General features: G+C 41.6%; 1 protein-coding gene across 1 annotated transcript in view; it reads left to right on the top strand.

Annotated features, from left to right (window-relative positions):
• Positions 1–26502, top strand: part of AFF3 (AF4/FMR2 family member 3) — a 291962-nt gene that overhangs the window by 169819 nt on the left and 95641 nt on the right. Inside the window, exon 8 of the mRNA XM_035315957.1 lies at positions 21444–21495. Coding sequence (XP_035171848.1) covers positions 21444–21495 — 52 coding nt within the window. The remainder of the gene's footprint in view (positions 1–21443; positions 21496–26502) is intronic.

The raw sequence follows: 26502 nt of genomic DNA, 5'->3' as shown, positions 1-26502 counted from the left end.
GTTCATTTACATCACTTAGAATAAAACTGACCAATTTAGCTAGCTAAAATACAGTTATGGTTGAGAAAATGTTTTCCCGTGTTGCACCAAAAGCATATTATTTTTCTCTTAGGCACTGTTTTCCTTGGACTTTGTCATTTGTAAGGGACTAATTGGGAATTTTGAAAGCGGCACAGTGGTTAAAGTGGGGTTGCCAGGAAAATCAGATGCGAATACCTGGGAAGAACTCGATTTTGGACGTGCCATCAGAAACCATCTACCCCACTGCGTATTTCCTCCCTGAAGGAAACGATGAAACTGAAGCTGGGTGTCTGGCACGCTGGACTTGTGTTGTGCATGCTGTTGGTTTTGCCAGGTTAAAGTTCCCAGATGCTGGCTTGGAAATCCTGCACCCAGGCGAGAGCTGCAGCAAGGGAATCTGCCCTGGGTGCTGCTGGGCTGAGGGCAGGGAGGAACAAAGCACCATGCAACATGTCCAACAGGATAGAAAAAAGATCAGGAGCATTCGATATATCCGGGCTCACAAAACCTGTTTTTGTGTTGTTGGGTTTTTTTTGCCCTTCTCTGCCAGTCAAAGGGCAGGGGGTGACCTGGTCCCAGGGCTGAGCCCATGGCTGGAGGAAGGCGAGGTGTGTGCAGGGCGGGGAGAGGAGGAGGAGGAGGGACAGGGAAAGAGAGAGATACAGGTCCTGGCCACCTGCCAAGGCAAATAACCAGCATTTTGCAAAAGAGAAATCCTAAGACTGAGGTCATAGTATGGAAAAAGTCTGTTTCACAGACTCTTTAGCATGAACACAGGCCAAGATTTTTTTATTTTTTTTAATATATTTTTTTAAATGCAGGCATCCTATTAACATTTGAACACTAAAGCTCGTCCAGGAATGGAAAGATTTTGGAATCTGAAGTACCCTAGTTTTCTACTTTGTTGTTATGCGGATATATATAATTTTTTAATTATGAGAAAGCAAGGCATTGAACAAGAAGTTCTCTCATTTTGCTTTTGAATTATTTTACCACTATGAAGATCAAATTAAGGGGATCTAAGGAAATGCCTTTTTTTCCCACAGAGTGACCGACTCAAAAAAAAAAAAAAAAAAAAAAAAAAAAAGGCTTTTCAAGCTTGGTGGACAATTTTTTATTTGCCATGTAAAATAGAGAAAGATACTGAAACGGTCATGAATTTTCTTGTGTGAAAAAGTTCTACTGTTCAGCCATGAATAGCTATATTTTTAAAAAACCTTTGTAGTAGCAAGCTGACAGCTTCATGACAAATTACTTTTTGTACCTAACCAAACTAATTATTGAAGCTCTTCTGCCTTAATCTCTGGACTTGGATTTAATGTCAGAGCGTGGATATTTTTTAACTGTGGGAAAAAATAACTCCTTGGATTTGTTAGGATGTTATTACAAGCAAGTTTTCTGGTCTTTGATTTGCTAAGCTACAACTGGAGTCTACCTTCCTCAGGGTAAGAATATTTCCACATTATCTTTTCACCTGTGGTATTTTAAGAGTGAGAATATTATATCTTCATGTGTATCTCAGCTTTATGCATCCTATTCTTTGTTTAGCATGCAGACAAGCTACATCTCCCAAAAGAGATGTGGAATATATTTATTGGCAATTTAGAATTGATGATAGATTTGACAAGCAAGCAGGGTGACGCACTGAAGCTATCAAAGCTGGAGATGAATCAGGACAAAGGTTCGGAGGAGATGCATTGTTCCAGAGATTCAAAAGGATTTTACTTACAGATCATTCCAAAATCAAGGCAGCTGTACCACTGACTTACAAAGATAAAAGCTAAGTTTTTATCAAGAAAAAAAGCATGGCTTGATTGGCCCACAGACTTTTTATGGCAAAATTACAGCTGACATTTCTGCATGATGTTTTTTATTAGTTTTGTAAGCTATTTTGTCAGGATTCATTTGTGCTGATTCTCTCTTTCATGTTATAAACTGTAAGCAGTTGTAGGTAGAGAGAAGGAATCTCTTGACGTATTTCTTTGCAGATACACTCCAAGAAGTGCAATAGATCAGGTATGCTAAATTAAAACTGAACTGATCTGCTACCTGATGAACATGTGAACTTGCCATTTATTTATTTGTGTTATAATTCAGTGTAAGTATAGGGGGAAATTCCATAAACTCATCACAAGCTTTCCTACTTTCAAAGCAGACAAATCAACACAAATAATCTCTTAAGGGTATTTAATAGTACTTTATGCACACAGTATGAGCAAATTATCTGTTTGTACCTTGTTCAGTGACCAATTTTTGTGCCATTTGAAGTGGCTGGTTATGAGGGGCAGGGAGGAGTTGGGGATGAGGGTTTCTGTCCTGAAGTCCCCTAGGAGCTGTGGCAGGCAAAGCTGACACACGACCTGCCTTGATGTAGCTCAGGCAGAGGCCCAGAACACCCCAGAATGTAACCTCAAAAATAATCTGCCATCACTCTGGTCTGTACTTTTTTAGCTGTCGGGGTTAAGTCAAAATTCATGTGGCTACTCATGTGAAATCCACATGCTTTCCCCATCAGTATAACTTATACAGTAAGTGTAATATGAGACACAAACTGTTTAATATTTGCAGTCACTGTCAGCAACAGCAGTTTCTGCAGACTTCCATGGAGGAAAGGATGAAGCCTTTTGCCAGAAACTGTTAAAAAAGCCTCTGACAGAAAGTAAGGTTTTGATCCTGCAAATAATTACAGACAAGCACGATGTTTTCCAGCAGGACTTGCTTCAGCATTATTGTTTGAAAGACCAAAAGTTCCTGTGGGTAACTGGCCTCGTGTTTAAGCCTTGCTGCCCATCTCCAGTTAAAAACCATTTCCCTGTCAGTTGCATGCCTTACTGTGAGCACTATCGGTAAAGCAGGATGAGTTTTGTCCGTCAAAAAGTGGCCTGCTACAGAATGACTGCACATGGAGACCAAGGGGACAAAATAAGGAACCTGTGTTTACCAGGGCCTGCTTCGTCTCCCTATCCCTCGCAGCTGCCACTGCCATGCCAGCCTTCACGTCCCGCGGTGCGTTAAGCCCGGCTCCAGTAAGCACTGAGGCTGAGAGATGGCCGTATGGTCCACCTCTGAAGAGTTTTTTCCAGCTTCCTATTGAGAAAGAGAGAAGGAGACCTCTCCCTGAGGCTTTCCCCCAGGTTTCATGGCTAGTAGCACTCTCCAGCTGACATGCAAGGAGCCCTGCAGCACCCGCAGCAGCCTCGTGTGGCGGCTGCTGAGTAGCCAGGAGTGGGGAAACAAGCCTCCAGCTCTGAAGCATGGGAGACAGAGGCATAAAGAGAGGAGGGGGGAAGCTGAAGAAATGGTCACAACAGACTTATCAGCTAAATAGGATTTTAGGATTTTTGTTATTACACCCAATGCATATCACTAAACAAATACAAAGACATATAATGCATGAACAGTGAGACATGGTTGCAAAGCTGGATGATGGTGTTTAGATTGGTAGAGGGATCTAAAATATTGATATTTTTCCCAACTTGCATATATTTCACTATGACCACAGTAGGTAGATGACTTAACCATCATACACAGGCATTATGGAAAGATTATGAAAGGCAACAGCCGTCCTTTCAAAATTATTTTGATTTATTTTTATCTAGCAGAAGTGGCCAAGTACATCTTTAGCATGATCCCATTTGGCTCAGTGACATTGCACAGCTATGAATTCGCTATGAGAAGATCAAGTCTTTCTGTACCCTAAAGAACATAAAAGCCTCAGTGCCTAGCTGGAGAGCAAATGCCTCTTGCTCAAGCCGCTTATGTTTTTCTACTTGAGAAAAATTAAAATCTCATCTTACTTCTTTGCATGCACTTGTCATCCACTCAGAGTTTTATCCAAATAAATCTCTGGTTCTTTTCAAAGAACATCTTCAGGATAAGTTGCATTAGCTTTAAAGACTCACCAAGAACAGAGCAGTCCAGGCTGACACTCTTGGTTTCCAGCAGAGAAGCAACTGCATGAATCTTATCCCACAATCCTGCAGCTCAGTTAATTAAGTATTTGATGTCCTGAGAAGCTGCTACCTTCCAAAATCGAGGAGAGGGAGCTGCCAGGCCCCGTTCCCTTCTCTCGCCACCAGACACAGTGATGTCCAGCGATTTTCCACCCATCACACCATCTTACACAGCTCTTCCCCTCTCCCCACCCCACAGAGCTGATGAAATTAAATAGCATCAAAAATTAACCCCACCGTTATTGGAATGCAGCTGGGTAACACATGGCCTCGTTTGCCACTGGGGGAGAATATGTGCTTGCTGCTTCAGCTGTGGGGCTCTGTGTATGGGACAGAGGAGAAACTGGTAGCACAAGCCCCAAGGAGCACCTCCCCTGCAGGACCACCACCCCTTTGGGTGCCCTCAGACACCTCGGGCCCCAGTACAGGATGATTTCTGATATCTCTTTGTCTCATTATCTGCTATCCTTCCATCCTGGCCATGACCCCTTCCGCATCTTTTTTCTCTCTTCTCTCTCTTGTTGCATCTTTTCTGCTGCTCTCTTATTTCTGTTTTTGTCAGGTTCATCACCTGCAGCCTCATTTCTCCTTGCTTTTCACTTCTGCTGGCCCTCCCCTCCTCATCCTTCCCTTCTCCACTTTTGCTCCAGAAAATATGTCTCCCATGTCTCCCCAGAAAAACTGAGATACGTGTAGCAAGGGATACACAAACATGCCCCCAGCAGCTCGGGTTCCTAGATTAATGCATATGTCTCATTGCCTGCTCCTCTCCACCTTTTTCTCTTGATTTCTCCACTGTGTTATCTATGCTCAGTGGTAAGCCACTGGGATGAAGACTAGCTTTTAACTCCTTTGTCAGGTGCCCTGGTATGCCCAGATCTTCCTCTGGGTCACATACTTTTCTGTTCATTCTCTTTTAAGAATCACATAGGAAAAAAGAAACACAGAGAGATGAATATGGAGCAAAATTTTAAAGTTAGCTACCAAATGCTTTCCTTTTATAATTTTCAGCATGATTGGCAGGTAGGCTTATTTAATCAAATTGCCTTTTCTGACAGTGTATTATTTAATGAGGGAGCTCTTTTTTTTTTATTGCATAGGAAATGTAGAGGCATTTGAGGAACTCTGATGTGCTATTTACTCATCCATTATGTTGGGAATCAGTTTAATTTCAATGTCAGTAGGGTAATTAATAATCATAACAGTTATCTATCACAGAAAGATCTATTTGGGGATTTTCTCAGCAAACCGAGATATATTCTCCATCCTTTCACCAGAGAAGAAAGTTTTTAAAAATAAGCCACATTCAAATGTGTTTTTATTTTGATTATCCCTTCCAGGCTGATAGCAGAGATAAAGTATTTTCAGGCTTTAATTCAGTGTTGAGTCATTGACATGAAATCCTTTACTAGCTTGTTATCCATACTGTTTTTTTCCCCCCATTAAATTCACTCTGAGTTTTTCAAGCATCAGGAAGGATGGCTCCCCCAGCAAAGTGCACGCTCCTTTCCTGTAACAAGCAAACAGAAAAAAAAGACACAGTCACAGAGATAATGCAAAGTCCCCTTTTGGCAGTTGTGCTAATTTGGGCTGGCCTCGTTCTATTTTCAGTGTGGCACTTTGCTGTCAGAGGAACAACGTGGCTTTACGGGTGTGAGCAGTGGGTGCTAGAGCGGATCCATGAACGGGCAAGGGGCCCAGGCCTGGTTTGGGATGCCTTGGTCTCCACAGCTATGTGCAGCCCTGCTTAAGTAAATAACTGATAAATGAATAAAACCTTTCAGCTGATGCATTTGATGAGTACCAAGACTTTTTTATACAGCTCTAAAGAAAGGGCAGTAACTGTTAAATGAATTGCTTTTTAAATAAAACACATAAGAGAAATTTTTAAATCCCTCATTGTTCCTTAAAATGTTTTAGTGCCTCATTAATTCTTGATTAGCCCCGTTGTTAAGAGGCCATTATTATGTGGTAATAAGGTATAGGAAATTACCTCAAGGACTATAGTCATGTCACACGGTACATGCTATAGTTTTCACCCCATCAGGTGCTGAGACCAGATGCCTGTCGTTTAAATGAGGTGGTGGGCTCATGGTGGTGGTCCTGTGTTGTGTGGTGGTTCCTGAGGTGTGGGTCTTCCAGCATGGTGGCCTCTTGGAGCAGAGAAGTGGAGAAGACCTGGCAAAGCCTCCTGCTCTCAGCAGCCTCCTGCACTTCAAGGGCTCCCCGGTCTTGCCTTTGGCAGAGCGCAGAAACCTCTATAAAACAGCAGAATAAAATTAGTTTGCAATTACATTCATTTCAGTAATTTCAGATATGCCTGAAGCTCCCACAGATGAAAGTCCACTCTGCTGTATGATTTGTTAGGCAGAAAATGTTGTAGCACATTTGGTGCTGGGCCAGCAGAATATCCCCAAACTGACAACCTCGTCAGGTCCTTAGTATTGCTTTTGAATCCCCCTCTCTTAAAGCCTGCAAAAACTATTGGCAGTGCTAATTATTACCTTTGTACAGACAGGAAAATGAGCCTTAGGGGCTATTTTTATTGTGATTTGCTGCGACATTAATTAGCATTCTGAAGAAGAGACATACTTCAATGTTCCAGGCTGCATGACTTTATTTTTCACTGAGTATAATGCATTTTTCCCCCTAAATCTCTTTGAGGCCACTGCTCTCAATACTCATGGTACATAGCTCCCACTGATTACCTATACAGGAGTAATCAGTGGGAGCTTCTTGCTTCATGCTTCATACTTCATTTCGGAAAATTTCATGAAAATAATTAGTAACAAGTTGTCATAATTTTTACAAGGGTGGGGTAAAAACCTCCAAAAATTGGTCTTTAGAGCGGTTAACTGAAAGCACATAGTGTAGAACACCAAGAGTTAACAGTCCCAGTGGGACAAAAGTTTATTTAATCCTATTCTAAACAAGCAATATAACAAATCCCAGTTAGGAATGAATGATCTCTCACATGTTGCTTAAAAGAACTGAATTTTGATTTAAAACACCAAAATAGCTCAAATGTTATGGGTTCTTCTGAAGGAAATTCAAATTGTCCAGTCCAATTTTATTTTTTATTTGTAACATTTTACATATGGATAAATGCATTCTTTACTTAAAAATCCACTTACCCTGTTTCAGACAGGACCATATACTTTCCGGAGAGTTACAGACTCTGACATGTTGGCTTATTCTGCTCCAGGAGCTCTGCTGTGTTCTGATTGAATAAATATTGTTCTATATAAAAGGATGCCGCTTCAGCACCTCTTCACATTTCCACCTTGTCCTCTTTCCCATTGAATCAGAATAATCATGTGTTTGTTCACTTTTGACCTCGTAGCATGTTGGGAAATTTACCTAGATGTATCTCATTACAAAATAGTGTTAGGGTACAGACAAATAATAAATTGATACCTGTCTTGATATGATAAGTCTTATATCTTACTAGTTAATGAACCCAGTAATAAGGAGAATAAACCCTTATGCTTCAGTGTTCAACTGTAAGGAATCACTGGAGAGAGTATCAGTAAGAAAATCCTGACAAACCTTTCATTCAGTCCTCATTGTTCCATGATACTGCTTTAAATTGCATTTAAACTTCAAGCACATAGGCCATTTAGAAAAATATTTAGCAAGGGTTGTTTGTTGCATCTTTTGAAGAGTAAAAACATTTTTGCTGTTAGTGTGAGGATAACCGTGCACTGAAATGACTTCTGTAGACTACTAAAGAGTCTGTTAGAGATATTCTAAAGGTTTATAGAACTTCTGGAAAGTTATTTATGTATTTCAAAGTTCTTTATTGTTAGTATCCTACATTTTTGCCTGTTTTATTCAGTATATTCATTAGCTATCTCTGCTGTCTTCAGTGCACTAAAAATATTCCAGTGCCTGATAAACCACGTGTAGCCGGAGCTCTTTCACTTATCACTAAAAAATCATTTGACTTGAAGGTAATATAATGGGCTAAATTAATTACTGATGAAACTCCATTGGTTTTACTAGAGTGACACTGATGATGAAACTAACCCAATATATTCAGTTTTGGAGATCCATTTTTGATCACTAACATCATTAGTACTAAATTGAACTATTTAAAAGTCAAGTGGCACCACTCATACATATGACTTTTAAAATATATATTGCATGATATAGATACCATATTTTTATATATATATTTTTTTGCAGATACACTAAGTTAACACATTACTATTTGTTGGATTTATGTTTCTTTAAATATCAAAAAGCTAATTATCCACAGCTCTGTGACTATTAAGCACTGCATGCTTGCTGTGGGAGGACATAACCTACCTTATTTTATGTCCACACCCAAAAGTACTTCTGAAATAATAATGAGATTAGATTGATTAGACTCAATTTGTCATCAAATAACAACAAGTTAAATAATACTTAGAATCATATTTTTTTTTCAAATGTGGGGGGCATAGGTAGATCCTGAGAAGTCTATGTAGAATTAATTTTCTTGGAACTCCAGAGTATCACATAATCATCAGTGTCAAGCACTAAAAGAAAACAACCAAACAGTTTTATAACGGAGCAGATTTGAACAAGTGCTCTTAATTCCATTCTAATTTTGTTTATATATAAATTTATTTAAATATATTTATATATGTGTGTGTGTATATATATACACTCCAAATCCTTGAATTTCAAGCCTGCAACAATCTGAGAATCTATATCCTGCATGCTTGGTTTATATCTCTTGCAAAACTACTATGGTATAGAGGTTTACTCCTTTGGATGGCACTCTGACAGGTGATGACAGAAAAGTATTTCACAGGAAGTTTCAATTAACAGCTTGTGTGTGGGAAAACTGAAAGAAGAGAAATAACTTCTGAATCAGCATGAATAAATCATATTTTGTTCAACATAAAAATCATATAGGTCAACAACAACAACAACAAAAAGTTGTGTACATTTTCTCAGCCAAATGAAAAGGAAAAAAAAAATATATATATATATTTAGGGCTAGTCATTTTGTTTAGCTTATCTCACTCCAGAAAGTGCTTGGGAGACCTTAGCACTTAGCACTAATCCTTGATATTAATATATTTCAAAATAATGTTTTTGTCAGAAGAAAATAAAAGCATAGCATCTCAGAAATGTTGAAATGAATGATTTTACATTGGAATTAAACTTTTTTTAGCTATTTAGTGGAAAGTGTTTCTCAAATCTAGCAATTGTCGGGTATTGTGGCCAGTCCTCACACTGCTCTTGATGACTGAACTATTTGTCAGAAAATTCCACTCAGCCTTAAATCCCTCACACCAGGCTTTAGTTAGAGCCTTGTCCACACTCAAGCCTTTGTGAAAAATGATTGTCGACATTTTCTCAGGATGACTCAACATTTCCAACGATTTAGGGCAGCAGAAAGCTTTATCAGACATAATTTAGACTTCCAGGTTATTATGTTTTACAAGATGGTTGCAGTAGTTAGCAGCTGGGCAGTAGAATTCGGCAATTTGAATACAGTTGTGGCTAACTCATTTTTACACAGTACTCCTGTTTTTTTTTTTTAAAAAAAAAAAAAAAAGATATTTCTTTGGAAGTGACATTATGGCCCTGACATATGATTTTCAAATACAAGTTTTTCTCAGAAACTGCCAGCATGGTATTGCCAGCATGCCAGGCTGGTGTCCAGAAGAAAATTTAAGAGCAGTGATAAAATGAAAGGGGAAAAATAGAAGCCCTTCTTGCAAACAGGAGTTTGTAATAGATATTCTGACACAATATGAATGATGAGGGATGGAAAATTCATAACGGTGTGTAGAAGTGCAACACACACTCTGTGCGTAGAAGACCGCCCTATAACTCATAAGATAGTATGTGTCAAGTGAGTTATGAGAGTTGTTCCCTGGTGTATATTTTAAAAGAGACATTAGAAAGGAGATATAGCGTGGTTTACTATTTGAGAGCTAACTTCATAATTTTGTCCAAAACGTGTTTTTAAAGAAAAAATATGCTTTTCTTTTTTATATATATTGTAGTGCAGGTGGTGTATTTCTGTACTGCATGTGCAGGATCTGATCACAGGGAGCAAAGCCCTTCGCCTACCCAAAGGAGCAGGCCTCAGTGGGTTATTTCTGCTGTTGTGGTATCCAAAGGAGATTATGTCTAAGGAAGGGGAATTTCCCATTCTGACTCCCAGAAGGGCTTATCTCAAAATAAAACAAGCATTTTGCAGGCAGAAGCACTGACGCCAAAGGAAGACCTGACAACGTTCCTCCTGCATTTTGGTGGGAATGCTATGGACCAGAGGGGTCTGTCCCAATGGGGTCACCTTCTCTCCTCCCAGCACCTGTGGTCAAAGTGGAAGCAGAGAGGAGAAAAGAGATGAAACAACATCACTGAGGCACCATCTCCTGATAAGTTGCTCATGTGCCAAGCTTTGTAAAAACATTGGAAACGTCCTGGACATGGAGGTGGCCCATCAGTGAGCAGCACTACGCTGTCTCCAGGCCAAGTACACTGGGCTAAGCTCTGTGCCGGGACCCACGGCTCATTCACACTGTGTGGCAGAACACCACGTGGCATTTCAGCTGGTGGCTTTGATTTGCTTTTGTAGCCTGCCCTGTAAGGGAAAACCTGATTTTTCGCTATGCCTAGCCTGGCTGCAAATGAAAGGCACTGAGAGACCTGCTCATGGGAGACATTTCAGCCTGCTCCTGCAGAAAAGAGAGGGCTGGAAATTTTGACAAAAATCACAGCAGGCGCTCAGCCCCTTCATACTTAATGTACAGAGCTCTCTACAGCCCACTTCTCAGTGTCAAATGGTCACATCAGTCTGGCCATGCATGGGCTCTCAGGCCTTTCTGCCCCTTGTTTCTTTCCTTTTTTTTTTTTTCTTTTTTTTTTTTCCTGGTACCACACTCAGAATTAATTATTTGACAGTATGTTCTGACACTGTATTATTTCAACAACAGTGGAATGTAACAGTATGTAATTAGAAACCAGAATATAATAGTGCTATGAAGATGGTTTTGGCAATGAGATTTTTTTAAATTAAAATTTCTTTGAGGTGAATGTGTCATGCTCTTTCCCTTTCCTGCATGAGGGAAAGGGAAGGCCCCTAGGGATGCTTGGTGGTGGAGCACTATCCCAAAGCACTGTTCCTCCTGGATCATGAGAGCCTGCACGGGCACAACATACCTTAATGTCTCCATAAAGTGCCAATTTTACAGTGAAACTCCTTCTGCATTTTACTGTGGTTTTTGGGGGGTGGCTGTGAAGTATTTGGGGTTGTGAGGAGCTCGTTGCATCACAGACCCGTCTACTTCCATTTTTATCCTCATGGACTCTATCTTTAAATGAAACGGCCTGCTCACTTCCATGGTAGCCAACCGGGTTCTTGTCTGTTTATTTGCTTGTTTTAATCATTTTGTCTCCATCTAGTCAAATAAACCTGTAAATTCAGTGTGTGCTCTGTGGGACCCTGTCCAAAACTATACTGTCTCCTTCCTGACAGGGCTGACAGAGAGTATAATCACTTGTATTGTCCAGAGTACTGTTTACATAAAGGAGCAATAAATACCTGTTGAAATTTTTACTGGAGGCCTCCCAGATGGATGGTTCATTTATTATTACAGACAGGGTTTCATTTACTTAGTTATTAAAAGAAGCAGGCCGCTACAGCCCATTTATAACTATATTAAAACTAAATGAAGCCATAAGTATTGGAGATGGGACTGAGCAAAATACATACAGTGCCCTTCCAGGAAATGGCTAGGAGAAGTATTTGAAAGGAAATGCTGAAAACTTTGGGGGTCCTCTTGTGTCTTGCACAGGCAAGCTGCTGCTGCCTGGAGCTTGCAGGGGTGTAGGGGAGGTATAGGTCCCATATGTTCCCATCCTGCCACTCAGCACCTCTGCTCTGACTGCCTGTCACATATGTGCCACCAGGAAGGACCAAACCAGCCCATCCACTCCCTCCTGTAGCCTTTCTTTACATGAAAAGCTCCGGCTAGGGCCATCAAACAATCCTTTAATTTGGCCCAGAGATAGAACATCACTGAACAAGGACAAAAAGCGTGAAGGTAGCCTATAAAACTTTGCAGAGCTGGCACTGCGTTGCTGGAGTGCTGCCCCTGCACACAGGTGGCTGTGCCCTAGATGCTCAGAGAGCAGCTCGGTGCTGGGGGACACACACTGGTCTCCGCTGTACCCCCAGCTGCAGTCACCGGGGGGGACAGAGCTGCTCCATCAGCACCGGTCTGTGAAGCAAAGGCAGATGCAGCAGGTGAATACCCAAGGTCTTACTTCTTACTTGAAAATAAGAATCTTACTTCTTATTTGAAAATAAGAATCAATCTAAAAGAGAAATTATAAAATACAGAATACAGATAAAAGGAGTGGAGGATACCAGAGGAAAGTTCAAAGATAACGGCATTAAAGGCGTTCTTACAGTATATAATGAACAGCATGAATAAGGAAATTCTAGCAGTAGCCCCTTATCGGCTGGAAATATTAATGTTGTTAATTATAGTAGATACAATGTATATTTTTATAAGAGAAAAAGCAAAGAAACCAATAGATAGTAAGCTGAACAGTGCCTAGATTGAATTATTTTTTTTAATTACCTCATAGAATATCTGTAAACCTGAGAGCTTCCAAGCTGCCTTGTAGCCATCAAAACCACTGGTTAGTAAAATCTGGGGAACAGCTGCTTGTGATGCACCTTGAAATGCAGGGGAAACCCCAGGATACAGCTCATGTGGTGCTGTATGCCAAAAGGCCAAGGAAGAAAGTTTAAGTTTTTGGACAGCTTACCTGGCACCCGTCACACACAAAGTTTTGGGGGAGCCCAAGTAGGGTTCCTTTAATTCCATGAAGGAACTGAGGGATAAGAGCATAATTATTGCCATTCAATTTTTTTTAATTTCAAGGGGAAAAAAAAAAAAAAAATGTGTGTTCTTATCAACCAAAGCTGATTTCATTCTGTGAGGAGCTGGCAACTTTGTCTGATAAAGTCACTAATTTACTATTGTAATAGACCTTTAAGGCTTTAAAAAGTACTGCATGCAATATCAATTAAATGTAAATTAAAGGAACACTGGCTCTTAAGCCGTTCCGAATGTCATGGCAATGAGGGATCCTGGCCCAAGGAGCATCTCTGGGAGCAGCTGAACAGGGCTGAGTAGGAGATACAGCATTGTTAGCTATGACATAGGCAGAAATTACATTCACCAATGGTAAAATGTGCGGAGGATGGCAGAGCAAGAAGCAGCAAGGCTGGAACAGGTTATCTAACAGTTTGAATAACTTAATAGTTCTGCTTCACTTAAAGGAAGGAGGCTTGAAGGAAACCAACCCAACTTTTTATACCTGGAAAAAGGAAAGTTCTTCTGTCTCCCATGTTCTCAGTAGGGACTCTGTCCTGGGCAGCTGCAACTCTGAAAATGCTTCAGAGATGGAGGTGAGCAGGATCAGAAGCTTGTAACCAGCAGGATGCCCTGGCACAGAGAGATTGTGTGAGCCTCTGGTGTGCAGGGCGTAGCACAGGGACAAGGAGCTGCTGCTTTCCCCATCGCTTTGATGATACAAGACACTTCTAATTTTAGTGCAGTGGTACCTGACCAAAGTTTGAGAACCTCTAGCCTACACAGCTTCATTTCCCTCGCCCAACCAGCACGAGATGAATAAACACCACTGCAGCCTCAGTTATGAGCACTGCTAAATGAACGGTCAGCATTTTACGGATGACTGCAGTCATCCAAAAGGGAGCAAGAGAATAAAAATGTGTGGGATGATGATTCCAGCATGAGGACAGATGCTTATAATGCTGGGATTAGGCAGAAAGAGGCTATTCATAAGAAAATAATCACCAAGAGCAAAATCAGATACTGCACCTTCAGCGGGAAGACTTAGCAGCAGCAATTTTGTCTCAGACACATAAATTCCCAAAGATTTCTGCCACAACAGCTGACACACACGGCAGCAGCACAGTTCATGCACTCTTATTTCATTTCACATTTGAAATTAATATTTTGTAGATGGCAGCATCTGAAATTGCTAGGAAATCAGAGAGATAGAGTTAGCAAATAACTGCTAATCACACCCAGAGAGCCTGGAAGGAGCAGGGGCAAGGAGGCAAGAAATGGATTGGAAAATTGCGAGCGGCTCATTCAGAACTTTATTCCCCAAATGTGTTTCCTCCCATCACACAGAGCATGATTAGCCATAAAACTTTGGCAAGTCCTCAGAGTGATTGGACTTCTTAGGCTGGTGCTTAGGCACAAGCCACTAAGTAGCTCATCTTTTTTCCCTCTCCCTAAGTATATGTGCATTTTAACATGGCTTCTTGGCTCGGGAAGTGGGCTCACTGTAGCTCTTTTCCTCGCCTTTCAGAATAATTTTTCTCATTTCTAAGGAAGTAGTTTGGACCCTTCTGCCCCAACACCACGCTGGTAAAGCTGCTGTGGACCGTGTGGTTGTGAGAGGCTTTCTTCCCACCCCACCAATGAGATAGGAATTTCACTGTGCGATTCAACTGGATCTGTTTTCCTATTCTTTTTCTTCAGTTTGATTTCTGGCTCTGTTTTCCACACCAGCCCTTGGGAACCATCTACCCTGGCAGTAATGGCACATACCATGAGTTTTTATGGAGTTCAGGAAGGAGCAGGTATCACGTCTAGGGTGTAACACCATGGCAAAGCGTTTTCTCCCATTCCCTCCTTCCTGGAGACTTCCATGGGGGTGGAGGGATGAACCCAGGCTCGTGCAAGTGGCAGAAGCCTTATTTCAGCTTCTGCTCACAGGAAAGAGTAATGGCTGCATTACTCAGAGAGGACTACCTTGCATTTCTAATGAGGTCGCCGGTGTAATGGGAATTTAGCAGAGCATTTAGCCGGTTTAAATGGTTTTGGAGAGTGGTGTAGACCATCTCAGATGGATTCAAGCCAAGGACTGAAAACTTCTTATTCAGAGCATCCATTTTTTATTGGAATTGCTAATTCTATTTCTATGGACTGGGTCGGCTTTTCAGGCATTTAAATTGTACGCTCTAGAATTAAATCTCACGTTGATATATATACCTCATTCCAGCATTAAGTACGTTAATATTTCACCAGCTGGATTTTACTGGCCTTCTTCCTCTGTTTTTAATTAGGTTTGACAGTATCCTATATAATCATGTTTTCCTACATGTTTCTGTGTAGTAGAACTTACACAAACTGTTTGTTGATGGCTTTTTACAACTTAAACATCATATATTCAAACTGAATTTCATATGCTGCAAGCAGTGCTTGCAGAGGTCTTACAAACCTACAAAAAGCTCAGTTACACCATTTCTAAAACATCCTCTTGATCTAGTTGTTTACCTTAATGCGTAAGCTTTTGACTTTATTTTGTATAAAACAGGAATAAATATTACACTTTTCAAATAATATAAATGCATGAACTTTTTAAAAGTGAAACATTTGCATCAGCTATGACACTAAAGTGAAAATTAATTTTGGTAATCAAAAAAACAATTAATTAGAAATTACTGCTCTATAAAAACAGCTACTCCTATATTTAGGATTAGTAAACAAGGCTATTTGAAATACTTCTTTTGGCTTTAGATAAGTAGCAAATATAACTGCCCATCTGTTATGTTCAGGTAACCAAGGTAATCAATGCAACATTTGTTTCCCCTGTTATTTATTTATTTATTAAGGGAAGGAGACCTGTTAATTTGTTTATTAGGAAGCCTCCAGCCATATTTTTGCTACTATTTATCTTTTAGAAAACAAGCAAAGAGCGACAGAAAATGAAGGTACATTCATCTTATTAGTGCGTAAGTCATACGATGTATGTGAGCACTCCTGGCCAAAATAATCCCAGTAACATAAGAGGACAGTCTGGACAGGAAAGGTAAATCCCACCTGGCATTATCTCTTATTTATCTGGGAACAAGAGTTTAGGGTCTTGCACAATGTGGATCTTTCAGGAAAGTTTGGCTTTGTTTTTCTACAACGTGAAGCAATACTTTTTCTTCTCTTTATATGGGTACATCATTTGTGACTTTAAACAGCTGGAGCCAGTCTGAAAGCCTTCCAGCATACTGCTACTTAGAAGAATATCTATTTTCTTCCTGGGTTTCTCGTAATATTGAAACTAATGCCCAGTTCTTGAAAGGTCACTATGCATTTATGGGAAAGAAAACAAAATGTCAATATTATGTATTAAAAAATAAGATAATTTGCCCCAAAGCAGTCTCATTCAGCTGAAATGTTGTGGTGGTATAAACTTGAATGAGCAGTTACTTCTCCCATTTTCATATTTCATCACAGCTCTTTGCTTTGTGGGGTTCCTCTTTACTTAAAATCAAGGTATTTTTCCGCTACCGAAATCCCTTTCCTACATAATGAGCAGAAATCACAAAAGTCCTTAATAAAGGCGGTATTCTGACTGAGATGCTGCCTAGCATTAAAATGGAACAATATACTTGATCAGATTAACACATTCATGAGATCTTTCACAAATTGCAGAGATGGTGACTGCTGAATTTATTTAAATGACAATCACAACATTCACACATTTGTGCCCCAGGCTTGCAAACCATTGGCATGTTCTCTCCTAAAGCATTAGTGTTAATGATTTAATTACTATTGATATTTTTCCTTTCCCATCTCATTTTTTTTGTTCTAATTATCAGAATTGTCATGAAGAACCTAGCATAGTAGCTTAGTTTCCCCCCTCCTTTTTGTAACCTCTCTTGAAGCCTCTTCTCTTGCCCTTTGATTTGCAAGCCAAAAGGCAATCTCTCTAATCACAAAACAAAACCACCAAGGCATTTTCTGAGAGTTTTACACGTCAGTAAGTAATTTGCAAGGGGGGAGAAAAGACTTCTTTAGGCGAAGAAATGTGAAATGTATCAAGAGATCAATGTAAACTGCAAAGTGTGAGGCCTGCTGCTTCTTCCATGGACACCAGCAGATGTGAAGAGTGGCGACCAGGTAGAGAAGCGTCTTCAGCTCACTGGTGTTGAATGAAAGGGAATCGGACCCTAAACCCTTTTGCAAATCTCAGGTCTTGCAAACTGCACATTTGTTCCATCATTGCTACAAACCCAGAAAGAAAACAGATATTTTCATAGGTAGGGCTTTGCTAGAAGGGTCATAGCAGCATCTGGCTCCAGATGTTAAAAGTCACAGCTAATTTCCAAACTGATGAGGATCACCTCTGCCAGACATCGCACCATGAACATCTTCCCCAGCAACCCCTTCTCCTCCAGCTTGTTTGAACCCAAAAGTCTCTGACCTGTGCCCTGGCTCTACCCTCACATATTAAACTTTGATGTTACTTTGATGTTACTTCCAAGAGGGGAAACTAGATGTCTTCCTGCTGTCCCCTGGACCCCGGCTGGGTCTGAAGATAATCCTTGCTTAGGACTTGGCTTTCCAACAACAACAACAACAAATCAGGATAAAAGAAAGACAAAACAGGGAATCTGCAAGTCTCAGCATAACCCTATAATTTGAACATGCCCCTCTCCCCCATCCCAAACCCTGGGTAATTTTGACCAGGAATGTCTCCTGCCCCTTTGACAAGCTAGGATGAGTAGTGGGACCGGGTGCCCCCCCTCGCCCCCCCCCCCAACAGCCTACGGGGCCAATGCAGTGAGCAGCCCCAGGTCAAAGAGGTCAGGCTTTTTGAGAAGCTATGTAAGAGATCTAGACACGTGGCCACATTGAAATTGGCAGAAAATGGATATCGGTGCCCTCTAGAAGGCTTTCTGGCTATTTTCCACTAAGTGTACGTAGCCCTTCATCCTCTCCTTTCCCACCAAGTGGCACAGCACCCCTGGCTGAAACTCCGTAATTGGTTACTGGAGAAAGAAACCAGCTGCCTTGCTGCGGCATTTTGCAATATCCCGAACTCATCCTCATTTCCTTTCATTATGACTCTACCTGTTACGTTCTTGGCAGATAAAGGAACAGATGCATTAATTAGAGAGCAGAGAGCACTCCCGCCCGAGACTCCCTCCCCTCGCAACCTTCGTGACCTCGCGGAGATTTCACTAAAAATATATAATTAGGTTCTGCAAAGTAACTTCCTGACCACTGGGATCCGTACGTGCTCTCTTCAAGTGCAGAAGCCCTACGTGGTGTGTGCTTTTCAGAGATGATTCCAACACCACTCAGTTTTTCTAGCTGTTGTTTATGAAGTTGTATTTACCTGTACGTCAGCATGTCAAAGCCAAGTTCACATCAAAAAAAAAAAATAATAATAATCTTAAAGCCCATAGATGATACCACTTGCTGGCCTGGATTTGACACATTCTGGAAAATTTGTTAGAGAAAATAGCTATAGAGAGGCAGTGTTAAAGAGGCTATGTTTGCACATTAACTTGTGAATGTTTGTCTGCCTGTCACTGCACTGGTTTGCCAGCATGCATAAAGAAATCTGGTCCTTGCAGGGGTTGATTTAAATGTGATCTGAAGTGCTCTGCTAACAAAGATGCACCAACTCTCATTCTTTGCTGAATCTTTGCCAAAGTGCTTTTCAGATAAAACACAAATTAACATAACATCTCTTGCAGGCTTGAAGTATTTTCCTTCTCTCCTGTCCTTCCCCTTTCTTCAAGTGGGGTCTGCTGGTCCAGCTGTGGGCTTTTTATTTTCACCATCATCATTGTCATGGTGGAGGTGAGCTGTCAAGTTGTACCTCAAAAGCATTTGGACTCGAAATCAGTCTGGTTTCCTTAGAAAGTTTACTGCAAACAAGAATCCCTCTAATACCTCCTCCTCCCCCAGGGTGGGCTCCAGCCTGAGCTTTGAAAGCTGCCTGCTGCCCAGGCAGCCTTACTCTCCAGGGCTGATGGGGGGTGAAGCTGGAGTCACCAGTGACAGTGTGTCCTGCTCTGAGCACAGCTTTGTAGATCAGGGCTCAGGCTCTGACCTGGCAGTGAAAGCAGCCTGGGAGCCAGCTCAGGCACCAGAGTTATTCCTGCAGGGTAGGAAAACGTGTCTTGCCTTTGCAAGATAGACCTCCACGTATGGCAAGCTCTCCGAACCTGACACATCCTTGTGACAAACACAGGGATCAGGAGGGCCTGATCCCACTCTAGGGAAAAACAAAAAAGCAAGCAAGCGAGCAAGCATTTTATGGTGACCTGCTTTTTCCTATCACCAGCTTTCGGGGATTGTTTGTGCACTTACAGTAGTTCCAAGAGGGGCCACGAGCCCCAGGCAGGCAGTGCTTTTCTTGGAAAGCAGTGCTTCTAAAATGAGAAACAGACAAGAAAAATAAAGACAGGCTAAAACATACAAGCAGGGAAAGCTGGACAGGCCAGCACTGTGGTTTCTTGTTCCTTTTGTGTGGATGATCCCTGCATACATGTCTTGTGTCTTGCCTTAATTCCGCTTGCACTTCCACTCAACCTGGAGCCTTCAAAGCCTTAGCGAACCGCAGGCTCACAGGACACACTCTTTTATGTTGATACAAAAAGCCAGACACTAATAAATACATAGCGCTACCTAGAATATTTCATTATAAGCTTTTGTTTTTCAACTTCTGTTTAGGAGAATAGCTAACCTGCTGAATCTTAAAGAATGTGCTAAAGTACCACGTCTCTAGCAGGAATTCAAGCACCTAAAATCAAGGAAGCGTGGGCAGTGGCATCAGTTCTCTGCTTCTCACACTATAAGCAGATCTCTCTCTGCTTAAATAACTATCCACACAGTGTTCGTCACATTTAATTACATAATGACAAATCCCAGATCTGTGCTTTCTATTTTCCAACACTATTTTTCTCAGGAATGCCCTAAACAGAAATAAAAAAAAAAAAAAAAAAAAAAAAAAAAGAAGGAGTATCTATATAATGTTGCCATTTCAAAAAGATTCCCTGTAAGTGGCAGGATCCAAAGCCAGTGCGGATCTTACAGTGTTTATAGGAAAGTTTCCCTCTCATATTTTAGCATCTAGGAGATGAATCCTATGTCACTGGTACCTGTCCCACCTGCCAACGGCTCAGCAGGTCTTGCGAGCTTGCTCTGTGGCTGCATACATACAGTCAAGAGAGCTTCTGCTGACTAAGGAGATGCTAGAGTGAGTTTTTTCCTGCCTGTGGACATATTTCCCAATAAAACACAGGAAGGCCTTGCTGTAACATTGTCAGCTTGAAGGGTGTCCTATATGCTTTTCATACTTGAGGTGTCTGCATCACACCAAGATTTTGTTGAATTTGCTCTGTTGGTTTTACAGAGGAAAAATCTCGGCGTAAGTAGAGGTAAACGTGGGGAGAAGCGAGACATGAGATTTTAAGAGGTGAGCGAGCAGGAGTTCCTGCTCTGCCCCCAGTTCTGTTCTCGTACACCTACGTCCTCCTGAAGGTGTTGCAGGGAAATAGGGGCACAGCTGTGACCGCAGCGACTGCACATATAGCTGCGCATGGTGCCAACAGCTACTAATTTGGGGGAGGGCTCGGTGCTCGTTTAAGACCTGGCATGCCGTGCAGCCCATTTAAGATCCATGCTTTTCAGGCACGCTCTTGGAAGATCCAGGCACAAGAACGAGGAGGTGGTTTGAAATTACTACATATGTCTTCTTGATATATTTACACTCTGGGGACCACCCACATCACAGAATGTGTTTAAATTGTTCCCCAAGCTTTCTTCTGGAGTTGAGGCTAAATTACAGATTCCCTTTTCCCAGAACAGAAGAAAAATTAGCAACTTTCTGAATGATTATTGTTATTACAGAGGCTTTTTTTTTAAAGTAGGTTCCATTCTTGAAGACCTTTCAAGCAGTGGGGGAAACCTTTGCACCTATTCAGCTCCTTAACTGCGGGTTACTTAACCTTAGCTTGTAAAAAAAATGCATGGAGGTAAAGACAAACTGCTCTTTTTTGAAAGCCAGTTGAAACAAGTTGAGGAAAGGATATGAGAAGGGAAGATGAAATCCCCTTTAGAAAAGATGCATTAGTTTCTATGACAGTGAACTTCTTGTGCATACTCCTGTGCACTGAGACAATATATTTGAGTTTTAATTGTTTCAGTCAATGTCAATTTTACATCAAACAGGCAATAAAGTAAAAATGGCCTTTGGGAAACATCAGTGAATCTTATTTTGTGCTGCAGTACTGCCAGTGTAAATATCTAGTTCTGTTTTGTAAGCTCAAAGCCAAATGGAGCAAAATTTTCCTTTCAGAGCGACTACTGACCTGTCAGCATCAAAAATATTATTTGTAGCATACAAAAATTGTTTTTCAGTGATTGTAATAACAATAATCTTTGCAAAATCCAGTATTACTCCAGTAAACATTTTCCCTTAGGCACTAATAGTAGGAAACAAATTAAGAAGTTAGTTGATAGCAATTGGATAAGAAAAAAAAAAAAAAATGATCACTTCTACAGAGTTTCTGGCATAAAATATATTTCTTTCTATTTTTTTTCTTACAGTTGCTCAGAGATCTGAAACTTTTTGGTAAATCATAATTATTAACTTATTCTGCTGCTTGCTTTCCAGAATGCTAGAAGATGACCTCAAGTTAAGCAGCGACGAAGAAGAAAACGAGCAGGTAAGAATCAGACAACAACCATGTAACTTGTAGCATGTTTCATGTCGAGACAGAGCTACTGCAAATATTTTGCTAATGCTTTTTCAAAATATACATCAAGGTTATCAAAATACATGAAAGTACTGTAAATGGAGTAACAGATGTTCTTGCTCTGCGCCAGACTGCATGTGCTAACTGCTGTATTTGTGGGGAATGTTCTGCAGGGGTCTTGATTTATTACCTTGATGCAACCCAGAAGGTTTTTGTATCAGTCTCCTCCTGATTGGATTTTGTTTTGTTTTAAAGAGCAGCCAAGGAGGGGAGAAACAGGAATTCAGATTAAGGCTTCAGGCCAAATCCTTCAAGCACGACCTGGGCCTGGGGGACCAGCCCCTGGGCTATCAACCTGCCTTGAGCCTTGGATGGGCTCTTGGATCCCTCCATCACAGAGCCACTAGGGCAATTGCTTGGGCTTTAAAGACCCCAAAATGCCTGCCTGGGAGCAGAGTCTTCACCCAAGGTTCTCTATGGGTCAGGAGAGATCAGTTTTGTCAGGGTAGGGGTATTCTCTCCTTGAAGCACTGCCATGTTTTGTCTAAATTATTCTGTAATCACTGGAATAGGGCTGGATCTTCATTTTCCCATGGCTGGCTGAGTGCCTAGTTGCCAAGCTGTATTATCACAAGCTCTCTCTCAATATCCTGGCATAGATTTAGTTGGGGATGAGGGGGCACGAGCGACTTCCCTTCCTCCTTGCACTAAAATGCACGTCCAGTGCCTTCACCAGAGCACATAAGGGAGGCACCGCCCCTGGTTGCCTCAGGTGTCTCCAGACCAGATTATAACGTGGTTTCAAATGTGATTATTTCAGTCAGGGGTAACTGGAGCTATTTAGACTTCTGAAATTCAGGGCCTTAGGCAAATAGCTCTAGGTATGTAGGCCTGAAAATCTTCCAGGTTTTTCTTTAACTCTCATTATTAGAAGTCTATATTTTACAACACATTCCAAGCAACAGGTAAGTCAAAGAATTTTCATATTTATATTAAACCATTATTTCATCTATTTTAAGCAAAGCTTCTTTGTGATGAGAAGATTCAGCACATGAATTCAATTATTTACATATTTATACAATTTCCTTCTTGTTTAATGCATTTCATCCCGAAACACTTCACATTTAATTACTCTTCCAGCTTGTCTAGAGAGTTTAAAATACATCACACAGACAGCATAGGGCAAAGTCCAGTGAGGGACAAGAAGGGATGTCTGAAGGATACCAAGGGCACGCAGCAACACCATGGTGCTGGAGGGGGGACAGGGTGGTGGGGAAGGGGAGAGGCAGCGATGGGGAGGTACAGCTTGTCCTTTGGGTAGGGTGCAAGGTAGGGTTCTTCTCCTAATGGAGAGCAGCAAGGAGCTGGCAGAGCCCATGCTTGGGTGGCTCCACACTGTGTGCGTTTTGCCGGGTTTTCACTCAGTGACCAGAGCTTCAAGGTGCAGCTGGTCCAGCCAGGGCTTTCTCCTCCATGCTCCCACCCACAAGATCCCAGAGCCAAGGCTGCACTTGCCACCAGCGTGGCAAGGAGCAGAGCTGAAAACCCATTGCTCAGCACCAGTCGTCACGTCAGCAGCCTTCAGCAACTACCTTCTGGCTTGGTCCTCTCTCTCTAAAATGGACTAATCACAGTTTTTTTTCAAATTTGGCTGTACAGATAAAAACCTGCTGGGGGCACAGGCCGCCTCTGGCCATACAAAATGCTTTGCAGAACCTTGCTTGAGACCTGCAAGTTTGCTTAAGGAGCAAACCTAAATGATTGTGCCTGTTGGCTAAACAAAAGACCATGTTTCCATCTACCTAACAGGAAATAGGCCCCAAAAAGAATAACACAGACCCCCCTTGCCAAACACATTCACAGATTATTACATGGATATGTACCTAATGTCAGAGGAAGAACCCATTTTTTTTCACTTTTTAATTCTGAGGCTCTTTAATCTCAGACTGCTTCCTGAACTCAGGAGCAAGAACGTAGGAAATCAAAGATGAACGGATAGGAACAGTACGTGAGTGACTCCCATACACTCCTTACTGAATTAATTGGCATTTCAGCAATTGTACTCATTTAAGTAGTCCGGTTTCTTAAATAGCTGAAGGTGAGCTGTGCAAGAGCTGGGACGCTTTTCTTTTTTGCTAATTCCTATATGGAGAAGTTTTGGGGAAAAGATGTGGAAAACTCAGAAGCTGATTTTGTGCTTGTGTTTGAAATCACCAGGCAGAAATGGAAAGTTTCTGCAGCAGTGCAGATGGGGACAGGTGCCACAGCAGCCCTGTGGCCGGTATTTGGGCTGTGCCCGACCCACAGAATGGGCGAGGGAGGCCAAATGCGAGACAGACGCCTGATTGAGAGCCTCGGGATCCCAAACGCTCCCTCCGTGCCAGCAATTAAGGTAGCAAGATTCACAGACCCAGGAGAGGCAAAAGAGGCTGGGTTGGAGCTGAGCGTGTGTGTGCCCACAGTAATTACATTATCCACACATATTAGTCTCTTAATTTTAATTACATAAATGTATTTTTCCTCTTTAATGAGCATAGTTTATCTATTTAAACTGATCGTTTTAATTTTACAGGCAGTGATCTTAGGATCTAATATGCAGAGGGAAAATTTCCTGTTGGCATATTTTACATCACACAGATTGAAGAAAATATATTTTTTAATCCCCAATCAATATCTGAAGAGCAAGCAATTAACAGATACCAAGGTAGTTAACATAAATCTGCAAGTTAAAGAGCCAATTCATTTTGATTTATAACACATAAGGTAATAATTTCATCATCATCTCTCCCAGAAAGCATCTGAAGCTTTGTAGCATGAAGATGTCAAAATTGTGCTTAAGATTGCTCAGAGTACTGAATTGTAGTGGTTATTGCCTTTTGGTTCCTTGAAGTGTGGCACAGCACATGAAACTGCCCCCATTATAATACCCTGCTCTTCTCTGTAGAGGTCACTGGATAACTTAAATCAGTCTTGGGTGAAATATTGAAAGGAGATTGTCAATTGTAACATGAACAATTCGCCTTTTTCCCCCTACTTGTCCTTTTACAATATGAAAATTTTGCAATAGCAAGTAGTTCCTTTAAGGGGAAAAAGATCCCTGGATCCATTTGTGTAATTCATGTCAATCAATAGACAAAAAAAAAAAAAAAAAAAAAAATTAACTGACTGGTATACATACATGGAATAATAATCTAACATATTTTTGCAGCCCGAGTCTGCTTCCTTGCATGCATTTTTTCTGCGCAGGATCAGGTTGGTTGCCACTGAAGTTTTGTGGCTGTGAAAATTTATTACCCACAGAGTCAATCTGCGTTCTGGCTGCCAAGTCTGAATAAATAGAGTCATTGTGCTTGTCTGGAATATGTAACCAAAGTTCATCCAGTCAGCTTGACTTTCACATCCCATGAGATTCATAAAAGCCAACACCCTGGTATGTGCTCTTGATTCCTGCCAAAATTTTGTAAAATTGTATAAACAGAAGTTGAAGAAGCAATCAGAACACCCTCCCAGGGACACAACTCCAAACTCAAGCCCCTGCTGCATCTCAAAAGGCAAGATGGAGCCTTAGTCCTTCTTCATTTTTAAATATCCCGTGGCTGCAGCAGGTAAACAGGGGGGCTGAAGACCCCCACAGCACATGGGGCACAGGGATTTTCTCGCACCTTGCACAAAAGAAAGAGTGAAGGCAACATCTGCCAGGGAGACGCTGCCCTCCTGCTGAAGGGACAGGGAGGGGGACGGGCATCCCTGCAGGATCTCAGGCAGCCTGAGCTCACCCAGCCCCTCTGCAGGGTGGCCAGAGCCACTGTGGGGGACCTCAAGGGAAGAGCAGCCTCAAGGAAGTTCACAAGGAACCACTTTGGTGCAGGGAAATAAAAGTCTCAGGAGCATGTTCTAACCCACAGCCCCGGAGAATAAGGCAGCCCACCCAGCCCAGGGGCTCCTGGGGCTGCTCCCCACCAGTCACAGCCTGGGAACAGCCAGGGTGGGCTGCTGGTCCAGGGGGCACATCATGCTCCTCTTGTGCCCAGCAGTGGCCGAAATGGAGATCTCAATACTGATTGAAGTTGTACCCACACAGCTCCAGTGGGGACATCTGTGCCTGTGCTTCCTCCCCAACACATATGTGCTGAGGGATGCCAGGGCTCGGCGTGGGAAATGCACGTTTCTGGCAGGGCTGTCTGCCAGGCAAATCCACTCCGTTGATGCAACAGGGCAAAAGTCCATCCCCATGGTCAGTGGCAGTCAGCATGGCCCTGTTCCTATACAAGTAGCATTGGGAAATGACTTTTTAAGTCCTAAAATTGTGCTTCAATGGTAGCCAGAAAGAAGTGAGAAGAACATACTTAAGGACAATCTCTTTAATCAGGTGCAGGACTTTTCCTTCTTATTTCTGGATACGGACCAACAATCGACAAAAAGTTACAAATTACCCTGAAACAGTCAGGCATACACCTTCTTCCAGAAGGACTAATTTTTAGCAGAGGCCAGATAAGCACTACTTCTGCATATGAAATCTAATATTCCATCTAATGTGCAGGAATATGCAATGAATTCTGAAACAAATTAAAAAAGAGGCAAAGCGGCTGCAAGCTTTCTTTCCATCAGACCTCCCCTGTTACGACAGCTCTTTCTGATGTCAAAGATCAGCCAAGCGAAGAGCAGAGCCAGGTACATCCAGAGAGAGCAGCTAGATTAGGCAAATTATAGGATGCCGTTGCATAGCCCTGTTCATCATTAGAACTATTTTTAGTCAGTGCTAATTGCATGCACATATGCCGTGTCCAAATATTTTAACCACATTAAGTCATTTTAGTGTTGTGCTCCCTTTTATTCACCTCTTCATCGGTGCAATACTTGATGGTTGATCAGAAGTGAAAATGAGAAAATAAAAAAAAAAAAAATAAAAAAAAAAAGAGAGATCAGAACACTCAGCTCTGAAAAAAACAAGAGATCAGAACACTCAGCTCTGGGGGA

Source organism: Oxyura jamaicensis, chromosome 1 (genome assembly GCF_011077185.1).
Source record: "Oxyura jamaicensis isolate SHBP4307 breed ruddy duck chromosome 1, BPBGC_Ojam_1.0, whole genome shotgun sequence".
NCBI lineage: Eukaryota > Metazoa > Chordata > Aves > Anseriformes > Anatidae > Oxyura > Oxyura jamaicensis.
Note: the sequence above shows the minus strand (reverse complement) of the source record. Positions and strands in the feature narration are given on the sequence as shown.